Genomic DNA, 13,191 nt, shown 5'->3' on the forward strand with positions numbered 1-13,191 from the left:
AAGATACAGGGAATTGTGTACTGACGTATCCCGCCCCCAATCGTAATGTTGAACGTTTAAGAGTCAGATAAGTTTAGTTTGGATGCCATCCCTGAAATTAATAAATGAGCAGCCTTATGCAAGTTTCTTTAGTGTCTCAAAGCCTCATTTTCCCCATCTGCATAATGGGTTTAGGTTTTAGTAAGAATTAAATGAGTTGTCATACGTAAATTACATAGTACAGTGCCTAGTTAATAGTAAGCACTCATTAAATGGCTCTTCATACTATTCCAACATATTGAGAGAAGCACAAACACTGTGCAGATGAACATCAGTCCCTAATGCTCAAGGTCCAGATTGGTGACCTGGTGGGGTTTTCACACATCCCTCGGGGAACACACACATCCTGAGAGTAGAATCCAGTGAAGGGAGAAAGTTTTCAGGGGAAGAAATGTACTTTTAAATAACTCTCCCCATCCTTTCCATTACTAACTTTTCCTGACTCTGAAACACGGTTTGAACTTGCTCTATTTCAATTGCCTTGTCCTTAAAGTGCCTGTAAATCAACATTTGTAATATTTTTCCAATTAGAAGGCAAATATATGTAGAAGGCAAATATGTGTGAATATATGTAGCCATTCAAGTAAAAGGCATTTCTTACCTAGATAACCATCTCTTGCCTTCACCTCTGCCCATCATCATTCTGGAATATTATAGGAACATTTTTATTTGCAATTGAAATGTGTAGTGTGAAAAGACTGTATCTGCTAAAAGAATTTCATTACCATAGTTTACTATGTTACCTCTACCTTGCAAAGTGCTCCTGTTTTCCCTCTCATTAAAAAAATTTTTCTATGTCTACCTTAAATATGCTAATCACTGAAAATTTCTTATTTCGCTCCCCCTGAGAAAATTTTTACATGAGCATATCAGGAGCAGCGAACCAGAGCAAAGGAAGGCGATGTTGCTGGAGAACGTTTCATATCTGCTAAATTTCTGGGCTCCCCTTAGACAGAAATGGAAAAACACTACCAAATTCTGGCCTTTTGGCTCCCCTTTTTTTAGACTCCATGTAAGTCGTGTCCATTTAAACATTTTATTTTAATTCTGGGGACCCCTCAATGTAGTGTTGTAAGTATTGAACCCCCACACTGTTTTACTACTGGATTTAAGGACAGCGAAGGAGGATTAAAGTGAGAATTACAGACTCATCATTCACTAAAAATCCCTAAAATTTAATGGCCCTAACATTGATTCCCACTCTCAATTATAGACAATGATCTAAAGTGTTTTTCATGATCTGCTAGCAAATACATAATAATAATGTGTGATTGGTAACATAAGGCAATTTGCTTCATTATCTAATAAGACAATACTCATGTGTAACTACAACATCTAATGAGGATCAATAGGAAATAAATGTTACAAGATTCAGTCTTCAAAATTAAGTACTGTCATTCTTTGCAAAGTTATGACTAAATATTTGCAAAATTATAACTAATGATAAATTTGTAATTTGATGAGGAGATCAAAATTCAATACAATCAAGGCATTTGTAAATGGCACCTATTTTTAAATTCCAACATTGAACTATAGTGTAGGGACAAATAAAGGCCAAACTATCATAATAATTACAAAAGATTTCATTTTATTAATAATTTATATACAAATAAATTAGTTTAAAAGGATTATGATACATTTGTACACAAATTTAAATCCTATAAGTTTTTAATATCATCAAAAGTAACTAGTCAGATTAATTTTCACAGATCAGCTCCTCAATTTCATCTTCACTATCAGAATCTTCATAAAATGAAATTGTGGCTTGAATTGGAAAATTTTTCAGAAGAGCTTCTGCTTCTTGATATAAGTAATCATAACACTTTGACTTTGGCCAAAATAGTCTGAAAGAGGCAGACAACATAATATGCTTTATTTTTTTCACATTCAGAATCCTTATACTCATGAAATGTTCAAATTTCAAGAGCTCCATATATTTAACAATTGATTTACGCATTTAGATACAGCCTTAAGAGAGAGAGTTTAAAAATGATACTACCACAGTTTTCATGGAGTCTACTTGCCAAAGTATCAATAACTGGTAGACTATTTTAAATCTTTACCCAAGCTGTAAAGTAGATCAAATTCACACTAAACTTATGTCTTGTGTGGACATAAGATCACATTTGGCTTACTTCAGGCATTATGGATATATTTATTCTTAGAAAATGCAGAAGAAAGTTTGTCTTCCAATTTCCTAATCCTTTTGGGGAAAAAATGAGTCCCACCACAACATTAAAAATTTTAACAATACCAACTTTATAAAGATGACAATATTTTATGCACCTTACACAAAGGCAGCAATCACCTTGATTAGAATTCACAGATTTAGCTCTTAATTATGATGTAACCAAGGTAAGTTTAGAAAAGTACAAAAAGCAGTATTTTTAAAAGTTGTCTATGCACTCACAACTTGAGGTAGAGAAAGGTTACCTCTGATCCCAACTTTGATCCCATCAGCCTCCTCTTTCCCTGTCCAACTAAATTTGGGAACACCATATGGACATACCGAAAATGATACCGTTTTATACAAACAATTTGCATATAAACATGATTACCTCAGACTTTCAAATTTCTGACAAATATTAATCTGGCCATCTGGTCTCCTATTATTTTTCATCCAAAGAAAAGAAAAGAGGAGGGATAAGGCTGAATCACCAACTACAGTGTGGTCATTTTAGTGTAAATAGCCCCATGTACCCATGTAATAGAGTGATTCTAACAAAGACAAGCTACATTATGTTCAGTATATTCCATTTTAAAAGGCAAAAAAACAAGCAATGTATTTTATGTTTTTAGCAAAATGGTAAAAAAATTATAATTTTGGTGCCTAAATAAGTAACCATCAGTAATTCATTCAATATTTTAGTGATCTCTTGTGCCAAACATAATTAATAATTCAAAGGTAAAGAAATCATGTTCCCTACCCTCAAGAAGTTGACAATTGAATAAAAAGAACCAGAAACACACAGTACTACTCAAAATAGAAATGAATAAAAATAAAACAAGAGAAGTAGAAATATAGCGCTACAGTAACTCAGAAAAGAAAGGAATTGTTTATATAGGAAATTAATTATTTTTTAATGTGTAACTGGAACTGCCAAACCCAAAGAACGTTGTTCAGTTCTATCACACCCAGCCCAGAATTTCTCCCTGACCATTTCCTTCCATGGACTCCACACTTTCCTGAAACGCCCCCTGTTCTGAGTGATTCTTCTCGGTCTCCTTTATGGAGCTCCCTATCTCTTATACAAGTGAGATGTTGGCCTTCCCCCATGGTTTTATCAACAGTGATCATCTCTCCCCTCTGATACCCCAGGAAGACCCGACCCACTTCCATGAATTCCCCCACTGTTCATTTACCAAAAGCTGCCAAGTCTGTATTTCTACTTAATATCTTGACGCTGGGCCTCTGATCTATATATGCAGCTCTCTAATGGACATCTCTACTTGGATGCCTGACAGGCACATTAAACACCATAAATGGAAAATTGCACTCATTATCTTGCTGTTTTAGCACTAATTTCCATTCTGTTAGTACAACATTCACCTGGTCATCAGCCACAAACTTCGGAGCCATTCTGGGTTTTTTTTTTTACCTCTTCTTCATCTACCATATCCAATACATCATAAGCCTAATCCATTTTGCCATCTAAGTATTCCTCAAATTCACCGGTCTCACCCCCACTTCCAGTATCTTAGAATGGCTCTTTATCATTCTTGCCTGAACAATGGTAACAACTTCCAATTTCACTTTCAGTGTTCCAACTAAGCCTATATACTATTTCCTTAGTGATTTTTCTCAAACATAAATCTGATCACACCACTCTTCTGGTTAAAATCCTTTAAGTAACCACCAATACCACCTACAGAATAAAGTCCATGGGTTCCCAGCTTCACATACAGGATCAGGACAAAACTCTGTACCAGGGTGTACAAGACCTGGCCTCTGGCTTCCCTGCTGGAATGACCACAACTTCGCACACCCAAATTCCAGTTCCTTAATGCTCCCAGAAGGAGCCACGCTGCTCCACGACGGGCTATTTCTTTTCCCTATGCTATTTCTTCTGCTCCCACCTCTCCCACCTACCGTCCATCTGGCTAACTTCAAGACTCAGCCAGGTAACCACAACCTATGATACACACCTCCCTGACTCTTCCCCATTCCCTCTGGCAGAGTTAGGTACTTCATGCCCTGTAGGTACTTGTAAAACTGACCAAGCAAAATTCTATTTCAACACCTGTCATGGGCTGTGATTATTTTTTTCCTGTGTCCTTCCTCAGTGCTAGCACACTGCAGGAAATGAATCAACATGTATTGACTACTGTGTGCTATTTATAAACACATATGCATTTTACAAATATCATATAGCTCTTTAACAGCTCTCAGAAGGAGGCACACTGCAAAATTAACCTTTCACCTGAATATTAGCTACAAAGAATCCTACAGAAAAGCAGATTTCCTGTGGCTAGGAAGAGTAAACTAGCTCCTCATTGTTAGGTCAAATAACTTTCGATCCCTTTTTACGATCCTTAGCAATCTTTGGGATTTTCATCACATTTCCATTTTCTCTTACATGTCAAGGTGGATTTGTTTGATTTGTTGTAAAACTACAACTGTGAACACCATCCTCCTTCTGGTTTGCAAGAGGATAAGAATATACACGCTCTGCCTGGCGTGAAGTCAATTTCCTTCGGACCATTTGGCATTAAATAAAAATTTAAAAACCTGTTTCGCAGGTACAAGACGTAACGGTTTCACTTTTACTAAGCCCTCCACCTTCCCTCTTTATAACATATTCTTTAAGTGTTTACGGAGTATGCACCAATTAACAGTTCCTTTAGGTGACAGCGTGAGCTCCTATAGTTTTCAATTCGATGACTAAAGGACCTCCGGGACAGGAAGGATAAAGTCACCTTGAAGATAGATTTTTCCAAGAGAGAAAAACCGCAGGACTAGCCGCTGAGCTGGGCTGTGTGATACCCCCGGCTCTTCCCTGGGCTGGAGGAGCAGGAGACCTTCGGTGAGGCCTGTCACTCACCTGACTGGGTGCCTGTATCGGAAAAGCTTTCCTGAGGCTTCTGGCATTCCGGGGCTACCTGGCATCTGGGGGCGTAAGGAGATGAATCGCAGTTATCACTCACCTTCTAGAAACTGGAAACGCGCGCGACCCAGCGTCCCTCGAGCCCGCAGGGAATGCGACCCCTGGGCTCTCAGCAGCCTCGCTCTCGGTCCGATCCGTACGTCCCAGCTGCTCTGGAGGACACACTCGCCGCATGAGCACCGACAGGGCCACCGGCAGGCGCGATCTTAAGCGAGGGGCAGGCCGGGCGCGCGTCTCCCTCGGGCCCGGCGTCCCCAGCCCCGTCGGGCATCTGCGCCCTCGGCGCTCAGCCAGCCCCGCGCGGCTCACTCACCGCCTCGGCGGCGTGGTACGGCGCCTCCTCCTCCTCCTCCTCGGCTCGGGCGTCAACCCACGGTCTCCAGAAGCCTGCGGATCTGCGGGGTGGGGAACACAAGGCGCGCAGAGGAGACGTGAGCGCGGACCCGCGAGCACGCCGGCAGCCGAGCGGGGCCCGGGGGCTGTGGGGGCGGAGAGCGGCGGGGAGGAGCCGGGGAGGTGCGGGCGGGAGGGCTGCGGGGGGCGCGCGGGGCGGGGCCGGGGCGCGGTACCCGGAGGCCGCCGGGTCCGCGGGCAGCAGGCGGCGGCGCCGCGCGCCCTCGCCGGCTCCGCGCCCCGAGCGCTCGGCGGTCTCCATGGCGCGGCGGGCCCGGCGAAGGCGCTGCCCGCTCACCGCAGGCCTGGCCCGTTCCACCCACCGGCCGGAGACCCGAGCTTATATAGCCCCCGCGGCCTGCTGCAGATTTAGAGGGTCGCTCCCTCTCCGCCCCTCTCGGCCCTGCGAGCCGCGTAAACAAAAAGGCTGCGCGTGAAGGCGCACCGGGCTGAATCCCGGGTGTGAACGCGTGTAACTCCCAAATGGCTCGGGGACCAGTTTTGTCGAGCGAGTGTTAATCGCTCTTCGACACATGGCTGCGGGGAAAAACAACATTCGCCCGAGCAGCCAATTTCCAAGTGAAGAGCTAGGAGGGGATAAAATCAAGCGATTCTACACGTTTTGTGTATTTCTGCAAAAAGGCCAAGTGGCAGTAATTGCTTGACTCGCCCAAGTCTCACGGTATTTTGGCCTTTGGCAAATACAACTGATTCTGCATCCCATATTCTAAAAGCTGGGATGCAGAGTAAATTAAAAGGAATGGCCTTAATTCCTCTTTCTGTCACAAGATGGGTGAATGAATGGACTCCTTATGAAAGGAATATCGGGTTTGGTTTTGTTTTGTTTTTTGATGTATTGACAGTCTAGGTTCATACATCTGCCGATTATTATTTGAAAATAAAAAAAATTCATAAGAGGTGAATTGTAAAAGACAACGCCCCGGCCAAGAGGCCAGAGACTGAAGTCATGTGATTTGGGAATATAGTTCTATATTATCTTCTCATATCTTTGTAAATTTCCGCAACACCTACTCAGTGCTCCCAGAAGGTGAGTCTTGAGTTTCATCATACAGTTCTGTCACTACGTGGCATTTTGTCACTCACTGATAATTAGAAAATTTTCTTGTGAGGGCAGAGTATTTGTAGAATGATAATGACATCTTGAAAAGTTATATGTGACAAGTTAGTCAACCTCTGTGCCCGTTTCTCTTATTTAAGTTACCCCTCACTTACTACAGAGGTCCATTAAACTTGACAAAAAGTGTTGTGTTTCAAAGGAAAGATGATGTATACAGTCATAATTTTTTTCAAAATGTTTTAAATAATAGAGCTGAACTTCCTCTGAAAAGTTGCAAACCTTGCCTGTAAACTATAGTGTCTCTGCTATTCATCCAAGTCCTGCAGAGGAAAATAATCCATCTAATTGATACCTGAGGGCCTATAATGGTCTACCTGACAGGAAGGTGAGATATGGTTGGCTTCAGGTAATGAAATCGGTAACAATAGGTACCTAATGCATGTCTCAATGCCTAGGATTATTGTTAGACTAAATGAAATAAAACTTAGAGAATGCTTGCTACAGTGCCTAACATGTAGTAAGCTCTCAACACATTTTAAACTATTTAAAAAATATAAGCCTTAACAGATGTTAAGCTACCTGATGAAATAGGTTATCATTTCAGTTCCATAAACTGAAGTGTTTTTGAAGTGTCTGTAACAGGCCCTGTGCTGTGCTTGCCAGATGTAGTGGTGAATAAGATATTCCCATGCCCTCAGGAGGATTACAGTCATTGCTATCTATCGCTGTCACAAAGCAAGGGTTTTTAAAAAGTGCCGTATTCAGTAACAAAAGAACATTTTAAGCAGAGAAGTGGCACAAGGGACGGAATTGATAACTCTGTTTGGGACAACCAGGAAAGCCTTCTTAGAGTAAATGAAACCTAAATTGGAATCTCTAGAAGGATCAGTCAAGAAAAAGCATAGTCTGTGTGGCTGTGGTGCGGGAGTGGAAGGAGAAGAAGGAATCCTTCTAGGTGTTAGGTGTTGCTGGATCGGAGATGTGGCTGAGGAGATAGACAGTGCTTGGACTGTTAAGAGCCTAATACGCCATGACGAAGCATTTTGGCTTTTTCTGTAAGCACTGGTGAAAGATTCTAAGCAGGAGAGTAGAATGGTCCAAGTCTGCGTCTTATAAAAATCACTGTCACAGCCATCTGGAAGACAGATTTAGGGAAGGCTGACAGTGGAAACAAGGAGATCATTTACAAAGTCACTGCAATAGTTCCGGCAACAGACAGTGAGAAGCTGTACACTAAGGATGGAAATGAAAGAATATATTTTAGGGATACTTAGGAAATAGAATCTACAGAAGTGCCTGAATCATAAATGAGACATGAGAGTGGAGTCTAGATGTGCTCCCAGGTTTCTAGACTGGTTAAGTGGGTGGATGGTGATGGCTCAAACAAAAACAAAGAAAATAGGGAATATAGGAGGGAGAGCAGATGAGATGCTTTTATGTTGTTTGATTCTGTTAATAGTGTGCAGGGAAAAAAATAATGACTTTGATTTTGGATCTTGAATTGGTAAGGTTGGGCTGTGCTATATGGCAATAACAGATAACTTCAAAATCTCACTGGCTTAAAATCATAGACATTTATTTTTCACTCAAGCTGTAAGTCCATTTTTGGTTGGTGGGAGATCTGTTCCACATCATCTTCACATAAGGATACAAGCTGATGGAGCCTCTTTCCTCTGCAATGTTGCCATTTGTCATAGCAGGAAGAAGGGAAGAAAATTATGTGTATGCCAGTTTTCAAAGGTTTCTGCCTAGAAGTAACACACATCACCTTCAATACATTTCATTGGGCAAAACAAGTCATATAGCGCACCTAAATTCAAAGGAGTGGTGAAATACAATTCCACCATGTGTCTAGAAAGAGAAGAAACAGAAATAAACAGCATATAAGAGTACCACGGTCTGCCCTTCTGGCTACTGAATATTCAGTTAAATTTCCTTTTTGCGTGTAAAATACAGTCACTCCAAAGAAAGGAATGCAGAAGAGATCTAATAGATTTTATAGGGCTTAGTAACGAGTAGGTAGAGAAGATATCCAGGGGACAGCCAGAGATGTAAGATCTGGACTGCAGTAGAGAGTTTAGGGCTGAATATTTAAGCATAGGAGTCATAGAAAAGAAGTGGTAACTAAAACAATAGGAATTGATTGGTTTTCCCAGAGAAATTTGTGGCTTCAGTACAGGACCAAGGACAGAGCCCTGGAGAGCAACATTTGATAGGAAAGTGAGAGGGTATGCAAAAAAAAGATGTCACTGTAAAGGAACGGGAAAGGTAGTAGAAGGTGCATTTGTGGAGCAGGTGTGGTGGAATCATGGGACAAAAGAATGTCAACAAGGAAAGAAAGGTTCAAGGCTTTAAGTGCCACCAAGGAGTCAAACAAGGTAAGGACATGTGTTAATTGAATTTGGGAATTAAGGGGTTATAAGTGACTTTAAAACAACATCTTGAATGTATGGAGATGGAAACTTTTTTACAGTAAGTTGAGGTGTAGAGGTGAAGACATAAAAACAGTGAGATGAGGCTTCTCTTTTGAGAGGAGAAAAGAGAGAGAGAGGGAGTGCTGGGTCAGTAGAGGAGTTTTGTTTTTAGGGTGCAAGAGACAAGAGAATGTTTGTAAGGTGAAGGGAGGAGGCAGGAGAATAGAAGCCTCTAGAGAGAAGGGACTGGATGATGGCTCATGGTCCCCTAGGAGGAAAGAAGAAATGAGATCAATAGTACTGAGGAGGATTTTCTTGTAGCTAGCAAGTATGTATCAGTAAGGACTGTAATCTAGGTCTGGGAACACCCAAGAGACAAATTTAATCAAGGTGAGTAGATCTGGTGTGGGGAAGGAGAGGTGTAATGTGATGATAAGACAAATCTGAGAGAATGTCAATTGTCGTAATATTGTGAAAAAAGAATGCATTACTAGAAAGAAAAAAAGGAGAACCAATTAATAAAAATATGGAGGGATTTATACGTGACCAAATTTAAGTAAACTGAGAAATAGAAATATGGATTATTAGAGTTAGAAGATTCTAAATCTTCTGTTTATACGTTTATTCCTCTTATACCACCTATTTATGGTGTTGAAGCTGATTTCCAGTGTGGCCAATGCCAATATAACTGATTCTTGTTACATTTTAAATTTTTTTTGGACTTCTATGAGTCCCACTAGTGCATTTAAAATATGTGTTTTTTAAAATTGAGACATAATTGACATATAACATTATATTAGTTTCAGGTGTACAATATAATGATTCGATACATGTATATATTGTAAAATGATTACCACAATAAGTCTAGTTAATATCTATCACCACATATAGTTACAAATTTTTTTCTTGTGATGAGAACTTTTATGACCTCTCTTAGCAACTTTCAAATATACAATACAGTATTATTAACTGTGGTCATTTCATCCATAGGACTTAGTTTTGTAAGTGGAAGTTTGCATCCTTTGACCATCTTCACCCATTTTTGTCCACCCCCTACCCCTGCCTCTCTCTAGCAGCCACCATTCTGTTCTCTGTTTCTATGAGTTTGGTGGGGTTTGTTTTAGATTCCGCATGTAAGTGAGATCATACAGTATTTGTCTTTCTCTGACTTACTTCATTTAGCCTAATGCCCTCAAGGTCCATCCATGTTGTCACAAATGGCAGGATTTCCTTCTTTTTATGGCTGAGTAATATTCCATTGTATATATATATACCACATCTTCTTTATTCATTCATCCATTGATGGACACTTATGTTGCTTCAATGTCTTGGCTATTATAAATAATGCTGCAATGGACATGGGAATGCAGACATCTCTTCGATATCCTGTTTTCATTTCTTTTGGACAAATACCCAGAAGTGAAATTGCTGAATCATATGGTAGTTCTAATTTTTGAGGAACCTCCATACTGTTTTCAGTAGTGCCTGTGCCAATTTACATTCACATTAACAATGCATGAGGGTCCCTTTTCTCTACGTCCTCGTCAATATTTATTTCCTGTCTTTTTGATAATAGCCATTCTAACAGGTGTGAGATGATATCTCATTGTGGTTTTCATTTGCGTTTCCCTGATGATTGGTGGTGTTGAGCACCTTTTCCTGTGCCTGTTGGCCATCTGTATGTCTTCTTTGGAAAAATGTCCATTCAGAACCTCTGCCCATTTTTTAATTGGATTGTTTGGTTTTCACTATTGAGTTATATGATTTCGTTCTATATTTTGAATATTAACTCCTTATGAGAAATATGATTTGAAAATAATTTCTCCCATTCAGTAGGTTGCCTTTTTGTTATGTTGATGGTTTCCTTTGCTGTGCAGAAGCTTTTTAGTTGGATGTAGTCCCACTTGTTTATTTTTGCTTTTGTTGCCTGTGATTTTGGTGTCAAGCCCAAAAATCATTTTGAAGACCGATGTCAGGAGTTGACTGCCATTGTATTCTTCTAGGAGTTTTATGGTTTCAGGTTTTATATTCAAGTCTTTAACCAATTTTGAGTTGATTTTTGTGTATGGTGTAAGATACTGGTCCAGTTTCGTTTTTTTGCACGTGGTTTTCCAGTTTTCCCAGCACCATTTATTGAAGGGGCTGTCCTTTCCCCTTTGTATACTCTTGGCTCCTTTGTTTTAAATTAATTGACTGTATATGCGTGGGTTTGTTTCTGGGCTCTCTCTTCTGTTCTATTGGTCTATGTATCTGTTTTAATGATTATACCGTACTATTTTAATTACCATAGCTTTGTAATATAGTTTTGAATCAGGGAATGTGATGCCTCCAGCTTTGTTCTTCTTTCTCAAGGTTGCTTTGGCTCCTTGGAGTCTTTTGTGGTTCCATACAAATTTTAGGATTGTTTGTTGTATTTCTCTGAGAAATGCCGTTGGAATTTTGATAAAGATTGCACTGAATTTTTAGATTACTTTGGATAGTATGGACATTTTAGCAAGTAATTCTTCCAATGCATGAGCACAGAATACCTTTTAGTTATGTCTTATGGTTTTCAGTGTCTTTCACTTCCTTGATTACATTTATTCCTAGGTATTTTATTCTTTTTGATGCAATTGTAAATGGGATTGTTTTCTTAATTTCTCTTTCTGGTAGTTCGTTATTAGTGTATACAAATGCAAATGATTTTGTATATTAATTATGTATCCTGCAACTTTACTGAATTCATTTATTATTTCCAACAGATTTTTTGTGGAGTCTTTTAGAGTCTTCTATATATCATATTATGTCGTCTACAAATAGATACAATTTTACTTCTTCGTTTCTGACTTGGATGCATTTTATTTCTTCTTCTTGCGTAATTGCTCTGGCTAGGACTTCCAATACTGTGTTGAATAAAAGTGGTGAGAGTGGGCACTCTTGTCTTGTTCCTGATCTTAGAGGAAAAATTTTAAGCTTTTCACTGTTGAGTATGATGTTAGCTGTGGGCTTGTCATACGTGGCCTTTATTATGTTGAGGTATATTTCCTTTATACTCACTTTGTTGAGAGTTTTTATTATAAATTAATGTTTAATTTTGTCAAATGCTTTTTCTGCATCTGTTGAGATGATCATATGATTTTTATTCTTCATTCTGTTAATGTGGTGTATCACATTGATTAATTTGTGGATCTTGAACCAAACTTGCATGTCTGAAATAAATCCCACTTGATTGTGGTATATGATCCTTTTAATGTATTGTTGAATTCAGTTTGCTAGTGTTTTGTTGAGGATTTTTGCATCTATGTTCATCAGGAATATTGGCCTATAATTTTCTTTTTCTTGTAGTGTCCTTGTTTGTTTTTGGTATCAGGATAATGCTGGCCTCATTAAATGAGTTTGGAAGCATTTTCTCCTCTTCTATTTTTTTGGAAGAATTTGAGAAGAATTGGTATTAATTTTTCTTTAAATGTCTGGTAGAATTCACCAGTGAAGCCATCTGGTCCTGGATTTTTGTTTTTTGGGAGGCTTTTGATTACTGATTCAATCTCCTTACTATAAATCAGTCTGTTCAGATTTTCTGTTTCTTCAGGATTCAGTCTTGGTAAGTTTCATGTTTCTAGGAATCCGTCTATTTCTATAATATGTGCTTTTTTTCCTTCTTCTTCTTCTTCTTCTCCCCAAAGCTCCCTCAGTACATAGTTGCATATTCTAGTTGTGCTATCTGGGATGCCACCTGAACATGACCTGATGAGCGGTGCCATGTCCGTGCCAAGAATCCAAACTGGCAAAACCCTGGGCTGCTGGAGCGGAGTGTGTGAACTTAACCACTCGGCCACAGGGCCGGCCCCTATAATATGTGCTGTATGTAACATATCAACACACTTCTCACAACACATCAATGAGGTAGACAAATCTGCATAGATTTGCATAATCTGCATAAATCTGTTAAGATTAAGAATATTAAAAATTTTATTCATTCAACAGGTATTTCTTGAATAACTACTATGTGCCAGGGACTGTTCTAGGAGCTTGGGAGATGCCAGTGAACAAAGCAGACCAAACTCCCTACCTTCATGGAGCTTACATTCTAACAGAAATCTAATCTACTAACTTTTATATTTTACTAAAAGAAAATATTATAAATTTGCCTTATGCATGATATGTGTGTACCTAGCATGTTTTT

General features: G+C 39.5%; 1 protein-coding gene across 1 annotated transcript; it reads right to left on the reverse strand.

Annotated features, from left to right (window-relative positions):
* Nucleotides 1-1,735: 1,735 nt before the first annotated feature.
* On the reverse strand, nucleotides 1,736-5,799 carry RIPPLY2 (ripply transcriptional repressor 2). The gene is made up of 3 exons (XM_046676255.1): nucleotides 5,458-5,799; nucleotides 5,082-5,146; nucleotides 1,736-1,883 (listed from the first exon to the last, which is right to left on the reverse strand). Exons 1-3 carry the CDS (start codon nucleotides 5,797-5,799, stop codon nucleotides 1,736-1,738), a joined length of 555 nt encoding a protein of 184 aa, XP_046532211.1.
* Nucleotides 5,800-13,191: the final 7,392 nt, after the last annotated feature.

Source organism: Equus quagga, chromosome 11, assembly GCF_021613505.1.
Source record: "Equus quagga isolate Etosha38 chromosome 11, UCLA_HA_Equagga_1.0, whole genome shotgun sequence".
NCBI lineage: Eukaryota > Metazoa > Chordata > Mammalia > Perissodactyla > Equidae > Equus > Equus quagga.